Below are 20,312 nucleotides of genomic sequence, written 5' to 3'. Positions count from 1 at the left end.
ACTATGACTTCAGTCTTGTCAGAGTTTAGCTGGAGAAAGTTGTTTTGCATCCACACACTGATCTGTTGGATGCAGTGACCAAGTGAGTCCACTGGTCCATAGTCAGCGATATGTCGTACTTCAAAAGGTTACTGTGGCAGACCTATCTGAGCTAGAATATCCTGTTTATTTATCTGTCTCACTGATTAAAAGTGCTGTCTCACTTCTGGTGAGGGGCCTGCCACCTGCTTGTCTCTATGGAAACGTTATTGCTTTGTATGGAATGTTCAACAGTATGGCATTAAATTTACCTATCTCCATGGAGATGAGGATGTGACACCACAGATCTGTGGAGAGGAGACCAGTTTTGCAATGTGTGCTTTGAGCACTGAAAATATAATTAAATGCCCAATACATTTATTATGGTACTGTGGAACATTCCAGGTAAAACAATAACATTCCCATGGAGACGAGCAGGTGGCGGACTCCTCACCAGAAAAGTTGGTAACATTTTATAATAACCACACCTTATTTAGCCTTAAGGTCCTATATCACTCATGTAATGATATAATGTTGTGACATCCTCCAAAACAGAATTGGAGTTGTGTTTTGTTTCATTCACATGTTTGAGTAACCCTTCATGATTAGTCTGTGTACATCTCCAAAGCTCAAATTTCAAAATGCTCTATTCCACCTTGTGATGTCATGAAGTGGGAGTTTTCAAGTTAACAGCTACGCTTTGGTCTTTAGAGATCGGCAATTCCAGGTCTGAAATGATCCAAATGATTCTAGTGAAGGTGTGTGGAGTTTAAAAACACAGTGAAGCACTTCCTGTATTACCACATGACATCACAAGGTGGAAAATAGTGTTTTCTGTCTGAGAGAAGAACTCATTCAAAATATAGTTTTGTGTTTTAAACATGTGTGAATGAAACAACTCAGATTATAAAATAGCAAAAAATGGGCCCTTTAATAAACGCTTTAGTCATCATGAATCAAGTGTTTGTGTGTTTTAAGGTGTAATATTATACAGTGGTACAGAAGTTCCATAGGACTCCTTTAAGATGAGAAATCCTTCATTTGTGCCACAGTGGGGAAATAGATGTGTGTGCAACTGGAACAGTATTAGAATAATAAAGCCCAGAAGTCAGACTGAGGGATTATGGTCTGGCTGCTTACCTCACAGTAATTGGTAAACAACTTGACTGTACCAGTACTGTACCAGTACTGTACCAGTACTGTACCAGTACTGTACCAGTGTGGACATCTGGAAATGGTTCAGCATGTTATTGTTGTACCAATGCTTATGTTCTCGTTCCATTGACCAATCTCGTTAAAGCCCTTTCCTGCACGCACCTCTTGAAGAATTTAAATCCAGTTAAGTCACTGGGCTTACATGTGGAAACAATTGCTGGTTTTCAAATTGTAGAATGTGATGAGGTCATACTCCCAGAGGCAGGTTTCCTTATTAATTACATGGCATTTTTATTATGAGGATCTGAAAAGTGAATTCACAAATCTTGAACCATTTCTATGAGTGACAAGATCCTAGAACTCAGTAAGTTTACAAGAAAAATCTACATTTGAACTAATTATTAAATGTATTATTCACTATTTGCTTTTACACACACACTGCTTTCCCCCCTCCCCTCTCCCCTCTCGCTCGCTCACAAACATCTCAGCGACAGCCTGGTGGTCACAATGGTCACATTTTTCTATCGCGCTTTTCCACCTTCAAGGCACTCAAAGTGCTTTACAACAAGGAACCACTCACCCATTCACACACACATTCACACACCAGTGTACGCAGACACTGTGGGCAAGGTGGGTTAAGTGTCTTGCCCAAGGACACAACAGCAGCATTCATCTGTGGGAGCTGGAATCACACCAGCCAACCTGTGGGTCAGTGGATCTGACCGCTCAACCTGTGATGTTTATGTCGAGAGCTGGGTTCGAACTAGGGATGGGCATGATTAATCGATTAATCGATAATTGATCATTAAGAATTTCATCGATTACATTCATTTTAATCGACAAACCGAATGTAGGTTGCTGTGCGTAGCGTGATCAAACAGGGGTCCGTACATGTAGCTCTCTGCACTCAGAAGGAGCGAGACACAAACAGTCGGTCAGTCTGCAACGTACTGAAGCACAAATGTGTATTTAACGATGACTTATACAAGAAAATCCACGCTTTCCATTGCGTTCGGGACAAGTGTGAGTCCATGTGCCCAGTGTATTAAGTACGAACATATGTTTCAGTGTCCAGTGGGAAAAAGTTTTACCAGGTGAGAGTCGCGCAATGTCGATGACGAGTCCCCACCTCCCTCCCCCCGTACGATGTCCTGGTTTTGACAAACGCAAATCTGGTCACACTAACCTGTATTCACCTGAGTCATGTCTTTTAATCCTACAGAAGTTGACCGCATCAGCGACACAAGAGCTGTAGTTTTATCTTCGCTGAGTTTATGCTAATTAGCGATGCGTTTTTAAGTTTCGTTTCTGTGAGAGTTGCGCAAAACTGAATTATACATTATAATGTCAAACGGATTGATGTGGCTCTAGAGTCGTTAAGGTTTATATGTCGTAAAGTTGAATTTATTTATGCAGTTTAGTAGTGCAGATAGTAATAATAATGATGATCATTTTAATATAAAAACATTAATGATTAATCGATAATCGATCATTAATTCTTCTGACGATCGATTAAGAAAATTTCATCGAATGCCCATCCCTAGTTCGAACCACCAACCTTCAGATCAGTGGGCGAATGCTCTACCAACTGAGCTACTGCCGCCCCCGTGTAAGTTAACCACACGCGTCTGTTGTCTTTGCCTCTGCCTCACTCCAACAATTCAGCCCCTTTAGTCTGCTGAGGGCCACTGTGGTGAGGGCCACTACAGTGAGGGTTGTTGTGGTGAGAGCCACTACAGTGAGGGTCACTGTGGCTGTGGCAAGGGTCGCTGCGGTGAGGGTCGCTGCGGTGAGGGTCATTGTGGTGAGGGTCACTGTGGTGAGGATCTCTGTGATGAGGATCTCTGTGGTGAGGGTCACTGCGGTGAGGGTCATTGTGGTGAGGGTCATTGTGGTGAGGATCTCTGCGGTGAGGGTCGCGACGGTGAGATTCGCCGCAGTGTTGTTGTGGTGAGGATCTCTGTGATGAGGGTCATTGTGGTGAGGATCTCTGTGGTGAGGGTCACGATTGTGAGAATTGCCACGGTGTTGTTGGGGTGAGGGTCTCTGTGATGAGAGTTGAGGTGGTAAGGGTCACTGTGGTGAGAGTTGCGGTGGTGAGAGGCACTACAGCGAGGGTCATTGTGGTGAGGGCCACTGTGGTAAGGGTCACTGCGGTGAGGGTCGCTGTGATGAGGGTTGCTGTGATGAGGATCTCTGTGATGAGGGTCGCTGCGGTGAGCTTCATTGTGATGAAGGTCGCTGGGGTGAGGGTTGTTGTGGTGAGGATCTCTGTGGTAAGGGTCACTGCGGTGAGGGTTGCTGTGATGAGGATCTCTGTGATGAGGGTCACTGCGGTGAGCTTCATTGTGATGAAGGTCGCTGCGGTGAGGGTTGTTGTGGTGAGGATCTCTGTGGTGAGGGTCGCGACGGTGAGAATCACTGCGGTGTTGTTGTGGTGAGGGTCTCTGTGATGAGAGTTGCGGCGGTGAGGGTCACTGTGGTGAGTGTCACTGTGGTGAGTGTCACTGTGGTGAGAGTCGCTGCTGATAACGAGACATATTTTTTGCCATTGCTGGACAAGTGAATGACCCATGTCTGAATGCGCCAATGCATAATTAATGAGTTGCGCTAATTTATTCATATGTTGCATGTATATTACTCACATAATAATATGATTAATCACCCAAATTATCTATGCTTTTATTTGAACCTTTCCTGCTTTTATTGAACACAAATAATAGGATCATGAAGTGACACTAAAGTGGAAGTTTTCATGATGTCAAAGCGATAGTGAGCCTGTAATATTATGTAATGAGCCTGGCCTGGGAACGTCTCGGGATCCCCCTGGAAGAATTGGAGGAAGTGTGTGTGGAGAGGGAAGTCTGGGAGGCCCTCCTCAGACTGTTGCCCACGCGAAGCGGAAGAAAATGGATGGATGGATGGATGAATAAATCAGAGTAATATGTTGAAGTATTCATTTGTAGACCATCCTAGAGCATGTTTAGGGCCTAGTGTGACACTGCCTCATAATGTATAACAGAGAATTCATAAATGTTATCACACTTCAGCCAACTGGAATACATTCAAATGCATCAGGAAGATAGTGACAGTTGTGTGCGTCGTGTTTACAATAATAATAAATAATAATAATAATCCATAGTTTAGCCCGAGTGGCACTGCAGTGACAAGGGCCCCTAAGTTAAATTTTGCTGAGGGCCCCCTGAAGGTTAGATCCGGCTCTGTTGGTCCATAATAAAAATGATGAGGTTCAACATTGTGAATTTATCTTTTGGATAGTCCGTGGCAAAGTACAATGTGATCAATAGGAAATCTGACCTTTGCTCCCATGTGGGAAATCTGAAAACCACCAACTAGTGATGTTTTTAAAGACACTGTGAATAAGATGAGTGGTTTCAGAATTCACTGTATTATTATTTTTTTCTATTACACAAAGTTTGTCATTGATTGGAGCATTGATCGTAAACAGGATGACACAGGCTGTATCCCTCTCTCCCTCTCTCAGTGCTCCTTGAACCAGTCTTTTGAGTCTCAGCTGGGATTTCCTCATTCAGACGACTCAGACCCCAAGAGGAACTCGGACCTCAACGAGATCATTATGAACGTAAGAAAAACAAACACGTATTCACACAGAGAACATGAAGCAGTCCTTCTGTGCGTGTAAGAGGCCTATTCTGTGTCTGCTCCCTGTACCGGCTGTCACCATTCATCAGCATTTTAACCCCTGTGAACTTCTTTACGTAGTTAGTCCTCCTGTTTACTTCACTGTTTTAGATGGATGTAAAAAACAGAAATCTTTTTTTAAATTCTAATTCAGGGTTATTACAATTCAGTTCTGGCCATGAATACAGAAAATGGTTTAAAACATTTGTAATTTTAATATTTCTTAAGTCATAATTGGTTGCCATAAAAAAATCCATATAAAAGTGTGTGAGTTGATATTGGTTTTACTTTTTATTACAGTAATGGGTGTCATTTTATTAACTTATTTGAAAACAGCTCCTTTTAGTTTAGATAAAAAAAAAAAAAATCATGTTCTGATGTTAATTTTAAAAGGTGCATTGTGTAACTTTTCTGTTTGAGGGTCTGTCAATCTGTCAAATGCTTTTCTACATAGAGATGTTATTGCTTTGCCTGGAATGTTTCACAGTACCATATTTTCCACATTATAGGGCACATGTAAAAGCCTTTAATTTAATCAAAAAATGACTGCGCGCCTTATAATCCAGAGAGCGCCTTATATATGAATTTATTGGGCTGTCTTAGTACGACCAGTGTTGGGAAGGTGACTTTTAAAATGTATTCCCCTACATATTACAGATTACATACCTCAAAATTTAGTTTGTAACGTAATCCGTTAAATTACTGAAGGTGAGTAACGTAATCTGAATACTTTGGATTACTTAATTTGCTGTAGAGAAACAAAGACGAGGATATCTTCACATAAGAAGTTTTGTCCTGGTTTAGACCTGATTTAGACCTGATTTAGACCTGGTTTAGACCTAGTTTAGGCCTGGTTTAGTCCTGGTTTAGTCCTGGTTTAGACCTGGTTTAGACCTGGTTTTAGTCCTGGTTTAGACCTGGTTTTAGACCTGGTTTTAGACCTGGTTTTAGACCTGGTTTAGACCTAGTTTAGACATGTTTTAGACCTGGTTTTAGACCTGGTTTTAGACCTGGTTTAGACCTAGTTTAGACATGTTTTAGACCTGGTTTTAGACCTGGTTTTAGACCTAGTTTTAGACCTGGTTTAGACCTAGTTTAGACATGTTTTAGACCTGGTTTTAGACCTGGTATAGTGTCTGGCAATGAGTGAAATTACAGGGGAGAGAAAAAAAAGGGAGATATAGCCCAAAATGTAAAAACAGGAAAATACCACCGTGTAATCCACCTATTTCAACAAAGTAACTGTAATCCAATTACCACTCATTGAAACAGTAACTGTAACTGAATACAGTTACTCATAATTTGTACTCTGATTACGTAACTCCGGTACATGTAATCTCTTACTCCCCAACACTGAGTACGACTTTAGTAAACTATGGAGCATTACAGCTCCCGTAGTCAGGAGCATCAGGAGTAACACATACTGTGATTCCTTTTAATATCAAAATGCACCTGTCAAGGGACATGCTCACAACTCCGACTTTAAACTCAAGGCTGTTATAAAGTGAAAGGACTGCTGCCGTGTGGGAGCAGTGGATGAGAGAAGGAAAACACACATTCACCAAGACAGGGAGACAGCACCGAGCGACTTAAGCCACGATCTGCCAACAGATCGTGGACGCCTGGGCTAAGGATCAGTATCAACTGTGGGCCGAGCTTTCACCAAGACCAGAATCATCACTGAACTGTCAGGGAACAGTAACCACACTGACTCAGATAATGACGAGAGGGATGTGGGCGTGATGGACGCCGTCATCACCCAGCTGTTTGAACAATTATGACTTATTGTGAATTTGATAACAATTTAACATCTCAGACAGTATTTTTTTTACGCGTTACAATTGAACAAAGTTGAGAGTTATTGTGAACGCGTTAAATAAAGTTTGACTGACTTATCTGTTTTGTTTCGTTTAATTCGCCTTATAGTCCGGTGTGGTTTATATGTAAAAAAAAGTTCGAAAATCGACCATTCAATGACAGTGCACCTTATAATCCTGAACGCCTTATAGTGTAAAAAATAGGGTATTAAATCTTTCTTTCTTCATGGGGACCAAAGTTAATTACCAAGTTACAGGTCAGATCTGAGGAGAGGCGACCCCGCTCACAGTCAGAATGCCTGTTTGTTTTTTATCTGTAATTGAATAAATGTAATGTCTTGCTGTGGAACTTTCTAGGCAAAGCAGTTACCTATTCATAGAACTAAACAGGTGATGAACCCCCAACAAAAAAAAGTTACACAATACACCTTTAAATGTCCCTGCAGGGCTTCTGTTGTTGATTTTATTAATTTTTTTGGTGTATAACTTTGCTGGTTTTGTCCTGCAGCAGATGTGTGTGAACTGTGGTCGCGTGGCCATCACCGAGTGCACGGGCTGCCACAAGGTCAGCTACTGCTCCAACTTTTGTCAGAGAAAGGTCAGTAACACAGAGGGAACACAACACAATACATACATGGACTTAAAGGGGCACTGTGTCCTCTACTGCACAAAATGGATTCTGCTTCACACATGTTTGAGTAATCATGCATGTACATCTCCAAAGCTCTCTGTTCTGCTCTGTTCTGTTATCTTGTGATGTCATGTAGCTGTAGTTTTCAAATTAACAGCTCCTTTTACCGTTAGTTCGGGAGAGATTGGCAATTCCAAATGACTCTAGTGAAGTTTTATGAATTTTTGAAACACAGTAGAGCACTTCCTGTATTAGCACATGACATCACAAGGTGGAACAGAGTGTTTTGCCTTATGTTTTTGATAAAGAACCAGCATTATAACACAGATCATAAAATAGTGTACCATATTTTCTGGACTATAAGCCACTATAAGTCACACCAGCCAAAAAATGCGCAATGAAGAAGAAAAAACATATATAAGTTGCACCGGACTATAAGTTGCACTTTTTGGGGAAATGTATTTTAGAAAATCAGAGACCAGGAACTGACATTTCATCTTGAAATCCAAGTTATAATAATAACAACAGAACAGAGACCAACAAGCTGAATAGGCGTTAATATGTCAACGTAACATATGAACAGTTATTCAGAAAATTATAGCATAAACAATATAAGTTTACTAAACTCATGATCTCACTCCAAATCACTAAATCCATTGAATTCTTCATCCTCGATGTCACTTTTGTGCGACCTCTGGAGATAAACCATAGATACATGGGGTAAACAGCGCCGCTTCCTCTTTTGCGTAGCTGTTGTCAGGCTCAGCATCAGTTCCAGTTAGAATTATTCTGGCCTTTCTGAATCCCAACAGGATGGTTTCAATTGTCATTGAAGTTCAGGCTTTGTCGATTCATCCAGTGACTTTCAGGAAAGTTACATGGTGCACTCACCCGGTTGCCGTGAAGCTGTGTTCTCCATTCTCGCTTTTCGCCAGTCCTTCACAAATTTCTCTCTCATTTTAAACTTTCTTTCTGCTGCTCGATTACTGTTTTCGGCTGAATATTTCACTATTTGCAGCAGGACAGAGGCTATTTCTACAGGAGGCATGTGGAGTAGAGAGCGAAGTGACAGTGGTACAGGAGTAATAGTAGTACTAGATACTGACACACAAGCCTAGAGCCTCTCGCGGCTGTCAGTCTGAAAAATTTAATGTATAAGTCACACTGGAATATAAGTCGCAGGAAACACCCAAACCATGAAAAAAGTGCAACTTATAGTTTGAAAAATAGTGTAATATAGGCTTTTTAAACTAGTGAGCCGGGGAAATCCGAGTGTGCTTTAAAGGTGCATTTTGTAACTTTTCTGGTGGATGGTCTGTCAGATGCTTTTCTCCATGGATGTTATTGCTTTGTCTGGAATGTTTCACAGTTTGGAGACCAAACCAGACCAAATTACAGGTCAAATCTGTGGAGAGGCGACCCCGCCCACAGTCAGAATGCCTGTTTTTCTAGGTATTTTTGAACAATAAAACCACTTGTAACTGAAGAAATGTAAGATAGATCTGTTTAATGTCATAGTATTGTGGACCATTCTAAGTAGAGCAATGAGCATTTCTATAGATAAGAAGGTGACAGACCCCCAACCAAAAAAGTTACATAGTGCACCTTTATAATACTGCTGGAAAAATCCAAGTTATTTAAATGTCCTATAATTACACAAAATTGTCTCTTGTGAAGAAAAAAAACCAAACTTTTTTCACATATAAACCGCCCCGGACTATAAGACGCATTAAACGAAACACAACAGTTAGATAAGTCAGTCAAACTTTATGTAACACATTCACAATAACTCTCAACTTTGTTCAATTGTAATGCGTAAAAAAAAATACTGTCTGAGACACTAAATTGTTAGTGTATTCACAATAAATGTACACCTCCACCACGCCTCTAATTTCCCAGAAGCCTATATGTAGCAGCCTTTCCCATCATCCCAGTTTGTCTCGGCTAACTCGACCCCACCCTCCCATCCCCTATTTTGTCTTTCTGTCATAAGGTCCCTACAAGGGGGGTCCTGTTACGGCTGGGCCAATTGCAGATTGAGACGGAGCCCCCACCCATAGTCTCAACCCAGCCATCTCGTACATTATCAGTAAACTTCTTCGCACTATGTTCTTGTTGGCGTGGTCCTAGCTAGTGAACTCATAATTGTTCAAACAGTTGGGTGATGACGGCGTCCAGCACGCCCGCATCCCTCTCGTCATTATCCGAGTCAGTGTGGTTACTGTTCCCTGACAGTTCAGTGATGATTCTGGTCTTGGTGAAAGCTCGGCCCACAGTTGATACTGATCCTTAGCCCAGGCGTCCACGATCCGTTGGCAGATCGTGGCATAAGTGGCTCGGCACTGTCTCTCTGTCTTGGTGAATGTGTGTTCTCCTCAGAGTCGGCGTCAGAGTACATTTGAGAATTTGAGAAATATTTTAACGCGGTGGAGTCATACACAGCAGAAATGCTATCAAACACGTTTTTCTTTAACAGTATTAGGCAGTAGTTGTTGAGGCTGTGTGGTAGACAATACCCACACAAGACAATAATAAAAGGTTGAGGTTTATTAAAAAACAATAAGGCCTGACACTGGTTGTAAACATTAAACAGCAGCCTCTCGTCAAAAACACCCCTGAACAACATCACTGAAAGAAGCAATCGGCCAAGAAATAGCCATGCACGGGCAGCACCAGGGCTGTAGTGGGTGCGCCGTCCAGTACTGTCCTATAGAGACCTGAGACTTGAGGAACCGGGACTAAACCAGGACTAAAACAGGACCAGTGGCAGCTGGTGGTATAATTTTTGGGAGGGGCACCAAGGCCAAAATATATATATATATATATATATGTATATATATATATATATGTATATATATATATATATATATATATATATATGTTATATATATATATATATATATATATATATATATATATATATATATATATATATATATATATATATATATATATATATATATATATATATATATATATATATATATATATATATATATATATATATATATATATATATATATATATATATATATATATATATATATATATATATATATAACAAATACCAGAAACAGACATTTTGGTTACTATTGGCTGAACAATATCAATCAGAGCACAATGAACAGCCAAGCGCAAACTTTACGTAACACGCCGCTCACACCCAGACACAACAATGTCTGCAAAACTACAATAAGAGACATGAACACAGATGCCACTCGTACAGCACACGACAGAACAACCAGAGCAGCTCCATCGCACCCACCAGCTCATTTACGCACTATTTAACTATTAACACTATAACACTATTTAACTATTAATACTATAACACTATTAACACTATAACACTCTTTACCTGTGAGGCTTCATGTTCAGATTTGCAGCAAACTAATGAAAACCAGCCTCTTACCTTCTCCGGAGACTTAAGCAGAGTGTTTCCTCTGTCCACTGTCCCACTGGTTCTGTCTCCAAAAGTCTATTGTCCAATATGAAGAGATGAAACTGGTCCAAATCCTGGTCCAGTCTGGTCCATGACGTGAGGTCCAGGAGCCGAGTGCATGAGTGGTTGTAAAATTAGTCTTAATCCCACTTCCCACTTAAATCTGAAAGTTACACCATTCCATATCAGCACCAGGACACCAGGTAGAATTATGCCTCTGCGCTATGCTCAGGTCAAACTTTTACACCCAGAAACGAGCGGGCAAAGGCGGATAGAGCAGCGAGCGACTGCCCTGGCCCCGGCGGCGGCAGCGAGAGCCCCGGCCCGGTGGCAACTGCCCCAGTCCCGGCGGGGACTGTCCCGGGTCCCTTTCAAAGAATGTCAAGGCCCCAGCAGCGGTAGCGACAGCCCCGGGTCCCGGCGGCGGGTCTGTCAGTGTGTCACTCTTTGACTCTGTCGTCGCCATTTCCTGTGTGGAGCTTTAGGCTAAAGTAGCTAGCTGCCGCTAATCGTGAAGCTGCAGCAGGTTGACGTGACGTGACGTGAGTGACAGAACAGTTGTCCAATCACACTACACTAAATAAACAGAGACTGTGATGTCATTGATGTCACAGTAAAGTTTGTGCCCTCACCCTGAAGTGAAATGCGCCAGTCAAAATAATTAAAAAATAGTAATAATAACGGCCTGTGCTGAGGGGTGGGGCACCAGTGGCCGCTAGGGGGGGCACGGCCCTCAAATGCCCCACCTTGCCGCTGACACCGGTTCTCCTTCTCTCATCCACTGCTCCCACGCAGCTCACACTTTCACTTTATAACATCCTTGAGTTTAAAGTGGGCGTTGTGAGTGTGTCTCTTGAAAGGTGCATTTTGATATTAAAAGGAATCACAGTATGTGTTACACCTGATGCTCCTGACTACGGGAGCTGTAATGCTGCAAGTGGAACGGCTTTGTAGTTTACTAAAACACCCCAATAAATTCATATATAAGGCACTCTGGATTATAAGGTGCACAGTCGTTTTTTAATTAAATTAAAGGCTTTTAAGCACGACATATAGTGCGGAAAATACGGTATTAATTTTATTCCTGAAGCCAGTTATTTATTGGAGTTTGAGCTGACACCTCTTGCCAACAGCTCCAGCAGGTTCTGTGCTCACTGTCACATGTTTAGGATTTAATGGTATTCTACGGTTGAGGTGCTTCTGTGATATGCAAACTCTTTTCTGCTATAAACAGTGCCTTTGTCAATGCCTCTGGTAGTTTTTTGAATAGAAGTTTACCATCCAGCAGACCCAAAGGGCTTTCATGTAGTCAGAACTGTGTGCGCCAGTATAATTGGTGTACCACGCCATGGTGCACCGACAAACGTTCGGCTTTGTTTGGCATGCAAACTGCGATAAAATGCGTATATGTGTAATATTTTTAATGCATTCTTTTCTTTGTAATTAATGAATCGTAATTAATGCATTAATGTCCCACTCCTAGTTTTATTTCATTCACACATGTTTGAGTAACCCTTTATTATTAGTCTGTCTACATCTCTAAAGCTCAAAATGTGTTAGACGTGTGAGTGGAACAAAACACAGTGCAGTGTGCACTGCAGGTCTGTTTGTGATAAGAAAACAACATACAACACAGAACAGAAAATAGCATAATGCAGGTTCTTTAACTCATGGATTTTAATAATAATAATTTAATAATTTCCCATCAATCACTTCCATATAAAAAAAAAAGCCTAGGCACAGTGTTTGTTATATATATTATATGTATCACTTTTTCAGATTTGAAAGTGGTAGAGTTTCGATCGGGTTTGATTGGGTCAGGTGGTGCACCGCAGAATCTTTTCAATCAAAAGAAAGTGTGCCATGACTCTAGAGAAGGGAAAAGACTTCTCTGTGTTTTGCTGGAGGGTCAGACACATGCAGTATGGAACATTCTTATATTGTTTAATAATCAATACATTTTATACAAACAATGCTTTTTTTCTGGTGCTCAAAGATTCTTTACAGTTTTATGTATTATTCAGTCACTCCATACTCAGTGGTGGCAAGCTCTTTCTGTCACCACAGCTGCCCTGGGGTAGACTGATGGAAACAAGGCTGCCAATCTGCCCCTCCGATCAGCACCATCAATCACACACACATTCAGACATACAAGTGAAGAGGGTCCAGTGTCTTGCCTAAGGATGAAACATGGGTCATATTGTACTGCCATCACAGTGGTCACTTGATCTGTGCTGCTGACTGCTGTCCATATATTCTATTGGACATATCCAATATTAGGGCTGGGTGTCGATAAGAAGCTGCCGATACGATACATACCTCGACACAAGCCACGATATGATACGTTTTTGATACTGTGCACTTTCGATTTAATACGATTCGATATGTATCAAAATGATTTGTCGTTGTTCAGTAAATAACAAAGACTAAATAATGGCTGTGATACTAAAAGTCTTTATTAAACCACTAAGTTTGTGCAAAGGTAATATGAAAAACACTAATTTTGGCTCATCAAAACAGTGAAAATGTCAAAGATATTGCATAAACAAGTTTCCTTTCTCCAAACAAGCAACACAACTGTTGCTCTTTCACAAAATAATTTTGTAAAATATACCAGAAAAATACTCTTATATACTCAATATATCGATCAATTGAATTACTGTATTTTTCGGACTATAAGTCGCTCCAGAGTATAAGTCGCACCAGCCAAAAATGTGTAATGAAGAAGAAAAAAAAACATACATAAGTCGCACCGAACTATAAGTCGCACTTTTTGGGGAAATGTATTTTGTAAAATCAGCAACCAAGAACCAACATTTCATCTTGAAAGTCAAGTTCTGTAATAACAACAGAACAGAGAACAACAGGCTGAACAGGTGTTAATAAGTTAATGTAACATATTAACAGTTATTTAGATAATTATAGCATAAACTACAGAACATAAGTTTACCAAACTCACGATCTCACTCCAAATCACTAAATCCATTGAATTCTTCATCCTCGGTGTCACTTCTGCACGACCTCCAGAGATAAACCATAGATCCATGAGGTAAACGGAGCGCCGCTTAATCTTCTGCGTAGCTGTCGTCAGACTCAGCATCAGTTCCAGTTAGAATTATTTAGTTAGATGGTTTCGATTGTCATTGAAGTTCAGGCTTTGTCGATTCATCTAGTGACTTCCAGGAAAGTTGCATGGTGCACCTGCCTGGTTACCATGAAGCTGTGTTCACCATCCCCGCCTTTCACCAGTCCCTCACAAGTTTCTCGCTCGCTGCAAACTTTCTTTCTGCTGCTTGATTACCGTTTTCGACTGAATATTTCACTATTTGCAGCGAGACAGTGGCTTTTTCTACAGGAGACATGCGCAGTAGAGTGTGAAGTGACAGTGCAACAGGAGTAAAAGTAGTACTAGATACTGGCACACAAGACTAGAGCGCCCTCTCACAGCTGTCAGTCTGAACATTTTAATATATAAGTCAGACCGGAGTATAAGTCACAGGAAACGCACAAACCACGAAAAAAAGTGTGACTTATAGTTTGAAAAATACGGTATAGGATATATCAATATTTCAGTTTTTTGGACGCCCCTATTCAATATCTTATCTCTCTTTCACATAGTTTAACATTTGTAGTTTGCTCAGATACTTTTTGTTTTCAATCTCAGGTAAAGATTAGGTTTATTTTCTTCTGATGTATTCAAAGCTCTCCTATTGTTGCCACCTGTTTGTTTTTATTTTTCTAATACTGCACTTTTTAAACTTTTCTGTTGGAGCTTCTCCATTATGAAACAAATGAAAGTCTTCCTCTATTTTCTCCTGCAGGACTGGAAGGACCACCAGCTCACGTGCACTGGAGCTGTTCAAGTGGAGGACCAAATCCCCTCTTTGACCATGGACAAAGTCAAGTGACAATTTAAAAGGAAGAAATGGGAGCATCAGTGTCAACTCCCACAAAATAAGTTTCGATGTTGTTTACATAAAGCTGTGATTTCCAGGTATAATACCTGCGAGGACCCTACAATGTGTCTGTGTAAGAAGATGAAATCGAGTGTGAATTCAACTGTAAATGCAACACACTGGATTGGGGATTGGCTCAGGTTATTGGTTAAAGGTGCACTATGTAACTTTTCCTGCAGAGGGGGGTCTGGTCCATGCTAGTCTCCATGACGATGTAATTGCTTTGACTGAAATGTTTCATAGTACGACATTAAACCATAAACTGTATGAAGAAGTGGACACCCATAGTGTTCGGCTCCGGTCAAATGAAGCTCATTGAGTCGTAGGGGCGAATTTGGAGCCAAGTTCCAACCTGATTTGTCTGTTACTAATGTTTATACCTTGATTTACCAAGGAAATAGTGAAATAAAAACACCAGGATCATGTCGAGCAGGTTAATATGAACATTTTAAGACCAAAATGAGGAGTCTGACAGCAGCACTTACACAGAGAGGGGCAACGCTTTTTCAATACAAAGTGAATTGGAGCCAGAGTCCATGGAGCCGAATCAGGCCCAGGTTAGCTATGTCAATTTACAGTCTCTGACAAAAGTCTTGTCGCTTATCCATTTTGTAGAAACAAAAGCTTATAACCTGACTTTAAATTAATCGATTGGTTTTAGAAATGTCTCATATGAAAGCTAAAACCCTCCCAAATTATGCTCAATAAACTAAAATAAATTTGCTTCACTGAAGGAAAGATTGATCATTTAATGAACATAGAAAGGTCAGATTTTGGCAAGACAAAAGTTTTGTCACCTACAGAAAATTGAACAAATAATTTTACTTCAAATACAAAAATATGTTGCATAACATCAGTGAATTAAGTAGTGGTGCTGTGAGATCCATATTTAATATTTTGTATGACTTCCATGAGCTTGAAGGACGCATCCATGCGGTTTGACAATCATTCATACAATTTGTTGATGAAGTCATCAGGAATAGCAAAGAAAGCGTCTTACATTCCTCCCAGAGTTCATCAAGATTCTTTGGTTTTGCCTTCCATGCTTCCTCTTTCATTCTACCCCAGACCTGCTCAATGATGTTCATGTCTGGTGACTGGGCTGGCCAGTCCTGGAGCACCTTGATCTTCTTCGCCTTGAGAAACTTTGATGTAGAGATAGAAGTATGTGATGGAGCACCATCCTGCTGCAAAATTTGACCCCTTTTATGGTTGGGAATGTAAGAGGAGCTAATACTTCTTGATATTTTAGGTTATTGATATTGCCTTCCACCCTGCAAATGTCTCGCACAGCCCCATACTGGATGGAACCCCAGACCATGATTTTTCCACTACCAAACTTAACTGTTTTCTGGGTGAATCTTGGATCCATGTAGGCTCCAGTAGGTCTCCTGCAATATTGCGGCAGCTGTGATGTAATTCAACCGAGGATTCATCTGAGAAATCCACCTTCTGCCACTTTTCCAGTGTCCATCCTTTTAGCAGGCTGTGGGCCTTGGCAAATGCCACACGGTTTTTTAATTGCCTTTTGTTTAGTGCTGGTTTCTGTGCACTGATTCGACCATGGAGGCCATTTCGAGACAGAATTCTACAAACTGTTGTGGTTGACACAGGGACTTGAGGTGACCAGGCCTGGTGGAGTCTGCTGCAGTGGAAAAGGGGCTGGCCTTGGATTTTCAAATCAACAAACGGTCCTCCTGAGCAGTTGTCTTGCGGGGTCTGCCGGACCTGGGCTTGTCAAAAACATCTCCAGTCATTTCAGATCTTTTTCTTATTCTTTGTACTTGACGCTGAGACACATTGAAGGTGTCACCACCTCAGCAGTGGATCTGGTCTTCAGCCTCTTGATAATTAACGCTTTGGTCTCAGGATGGATCTTAGGCATGTTGTCAGAGGTCAAGTTGCAGTTGATGTGAAGGTCTGGTGTGCTGGGTTCTTTTTATACACACCCACTAATTGATTGATCAGTAACTGATCACAGGTGAGGCTGTAATCTAGGATTGGGTGCATCATATGACAAGCGCACAAGACTTTTGTCTTGCCAAAATCTGACCTTTCTGTGTTCATTAAATGATCAATCTTTCTTCAGTGAAGCAAATTTATTTTAGTATATTGAGCATAATTTGGGAGGGTTTTAGCTTTCATATGAGACATTTCTAAAACCAATCGATGAATTTAAAGTCAGGTTATAAGCTTTTGTTTCTACAAAATGGATAAGCGACAAGACTTTTGTCAGGGACTGTATATATATATAGTCTATACATTAAACTTACCCATCCAGCTTTTATTCAGTTTCTGGTGTTTTTTATTGCCACAGATACCGAGAAACATGCATTGTTATTATGAGCAGGCTTGCCTCTCCACAGATCTGACTGCTCCATAACTTGCATAATGCACCTTTAAGGACTTTGAGAGATCAGGAGTGAAACCCACAAACTCCTGTTCTTATCTTGTCATTTCAAACAATTATTTATTTTGTACCTTTTTTACTTCATGTCTAAAGATAGTTGAGTAGTCCAGTATGGAAGTGTTTGTACAGCACAACTTACTTTTTTGTAATAAAAAGTTTAAAAAAAAAAATCATATGTGTTATTGTTTTTTTTTCCCTTATTTTCTTAAAATATTCTGCTGATGTGACTGGTATCTTTGAGTAGGGATGGGACAAGATCTCGTACCACAAGATCTCACGAGACAACATTGCCCCAAGCAAGACTTTGTACACATGTGGAAACTGATCATTTTGATTTAGATTTTTGACTTTTTTCTTCATGTTTTTACATTGGCCTTGGATAAAAAGGGAGTTAACTTTGCAGAATAACTTCCTGAAATGCTGTAATTCCAAAAAGCAGTGCTACAAAGACTTCAAAACTATATAAAATGAGATAAATATAAAATAGTGAAGTCAAAATTGTTAATTGAATGGCACCGTTCATTTATTAAAAATATATATCAAGATTTCATCTTGTTCTCGTGAGCTGAATGTTGTGTCTTGTCTCGTCTTGAAGATTTTGTGTCTTGTCTCATTCCTAATGTTGAGTTTACCATTGTTGCCTTTGTAAAAGTGTTGTGAAATGTATCAAAGATCAGATATTAATCAGTACCAAAACTAATGCCAAAACTAAATACTTATTTGAGCAGAAATCAACACTAAAAAAGTCCCATTCACAGGACAGAAATGAGCCTTTCCTGAATGTCTTCAGAATGATGTTGAGTTGTATCAGAACAAGTATAAGAGCACATAGACTAGTATACACCCTGGATCACTGGAACCTACCTGCACCTCTGAGGGATTACACACATACAGGGAGTAGAAAAGAACTTTAGTACTGGACCAACACTACATCGTAATAGAGAGCTACAGGTAGAAGATTCAAATCAAATTATTCTCATGAAAAACCAAAAGATTAGATATGAAAACTTTTATTTGCAAAGTATCAGCTGAATATACAAAATGCATTTCTTTTTAAACAGACTTTGCTGTCGTCAACTTTATTGTCCATATCTCTTTGTAATTGGCTGCGTTCACGTTCTAGGATTTGATGAATTTCAGATGGAGGGCTGGGGACTATGTAACCCTACAGGAGATTCCCTGTTTCTGAAAGAAATTTCTAAACTTTTGATTCACAAATGTTGAACATTTGAAACACCATACCATATACCATAACTTACCACATTAATCTTGTGACTTAAAGGGCCATATTACGCTTATTTTGAATCCATGTTATAATATTTAATATTCACAAACAGACCTGGAGGTGTGTTTGTTTCATTCAAGCATGTTTCATGTTTAACACACAAACGCTGCATATTTAGGCTGACCTCTTCTCTCAAACAAAGAACACTCTGTTCCACCTTGTGATGTCAATACAGGAAGTGCTCCATTGTGTTTTTGAACTCCATACATCATCATTAAAATCACTTGGATGATTTCAGACCTGGAATTACCAAAAAGTAAACTGACCAAAAAGTAAAAGGAGCTGTTGACTTGAATGATTTACTAAAGTATGTGAGTGAAACAAAACAGCAGGTGTGTTTTTGAGGAGGTAACAGCGTTCTAACGTGGCTTAAAGCTCACAAGAGGCAATTCTGCATAATAAATGGTCAAAATGGTAAATGGTCACATTTTTATATTGCACTTTACAACAAGGAATCACTCACCCATTTACACACACACACACACACACTCACACACCAGTGTACACAGACACTAGGGGCGAGGTGGGTTAAGTGTCTTGCCCAAGGACACAACAATTCAAACCACCAACTTTCAGATCAGTGGACAAATGCTCCTACCAAATGAGCTACTGCCACTCATAAGGGGCCTTTGCAGTTCTTCAGATTTATAACACATCATGAAAAAATCATTTCTCTTTAGTTTATTTATACAGACAGAGAAACCGCTCAAGTTTGTGCCAGTTTTTGTTTCATGTGACAGTTAAAGGTCCCACACAAAATTGTCTCCTGTTGTTACCTCATCAAAAATATACCTAAAGTTGTGTTTTGTTTCATTTACACATGTTTGAGTAAAGGCCCATCCACACTAGTACATATTCGAGTCATTTTCGTTGTGGATACAGTGTTCGTTCACACTAATCCGATGGAAAACGGTTCCAGAGATGGAACGACCTGGTGTCGCCAGCTCCCACCAATTCATCTGAGTTCAGATCTGATCCGGCACAGTGTGGACGCCTGAAAACACTGATACGCTGACGTAGGATCTCTAGTGGAATCCTTATTGGACCATGTCACTGTGACTTGCTCCTTCCTGATTCGCTGGGTTTGTGACATCGGTCATGTGGTCTATTGTGGAAAACAACGGACAAACAGGAAACAGGGGAGCTCTAACTACTTACACAGAGCAGACTCACTATCAGGAGAACACCCCTCTGTCACAGAAAAAACACATGTATTCTACTGAGTCATGTCCTTTAGTGTTTTCTGAGCGCTTAGTTTATGCAAATGAGCCATGTGGTTTTAAATTAAATTTCTGTAAAACGTAAACAAATATACTCAAAGTTGTGTGGATAGGGAAGGACTGCGGACACAGAAATGACGTGTCTGGACACAAATCGTTTCTGATACAGTGATACAGTGATTTGTTTCAGTGTAAACGTAACCTAAGTCTTTATTATTAGTCTGTCTACATCTCTGAAGCTGAAAATGCTCTCTTCCACCTTGTGATGTCATGTAGTGGTAGTTAAGTTTCCATCTCCTTTTACCTTTAGTTCAGTAGAGATTGGCAATAGAGCCCTGTGGTACCTGACACAAAACAGTGCGGCGCGGGACACATTTTGAAAGCTCACTGGGAGTGCGGGCGGGAGCAGGACTGCACAACGCAGGACTGGGCGGGTGGGATAATAAACTGCAGCCCCACAAATTAAATATGAGTGTAAAGTAAAATATACAAATGATGAATGTAAGCATATCATACATAATTTGTGCTGAATATTTTATTTGGTATTAATAAAAACATTTTAAGCAACAGACTGTCCCCTGTCCTGTACCCTGCGCGGAGAGTCCCAGAACTAAACCAGAACTAAAACCAGGTCTAAAACCAGGTCTAAAACTAGGTCTAAAACCAGGACTAATATAGGACTAAAACAGGATTTAGCCAGGACTTAACCATGCCGCTG

At 40.4% G+C, this 20,312-nt stretch overlaps 1 protein-coding gene across 1 annotated transcript in view; it reads left to right on the top strand.

Annotated features, from left to right (window-relative positions):
* Positions 1-15,308, top strand: part of deaf1 (DEAF1 transcription factor) — a 37,138-nt gene extending 21,830 nt beyond the window's left edge. Inside the window, 3 exon segments of the mRNA XM_055155962.1 lie at positions 4,679-4,777; positions 7,162-7,251; positions 14,545-15,308. Of these exon segments, the coding sequence (XP_055011937.1) occupies positions 4,679-4,777; positions 7,162-7,251; positions 14,545-14,631 (276 nt within the window). The 3' untranslated portion in view covers positions 14,632-15,308.
* Positions 15,309-20,312: the final 5,004 nt, after the last annotated feature.

This window comes from Boleophthalmus pectinirostris, unplaced genomic scaffold (assembly GCF_026225935.1).
Source record: "Boleophthalmus pectinirostris isolate CB_2022bp ecotype Guang Dong unplaced genomic scaffold, ASM2622593v1 HiC_scaffold_2, whole genome shotgun sequence".
NCBI classification, from domain to species: domain Eukaryota; kingdom Metazoa; phylum Chordata; class Actinopteri; order Gobiiformes; family Gobiidae; genus Boleophthalmus; species Boleophthalmus pectinirostris.
The sequence above is the reverse complement of the archived record's forward strand: the minus strand, read 5'-3'. Positions and strand labels throughout refer to the sequence as shown.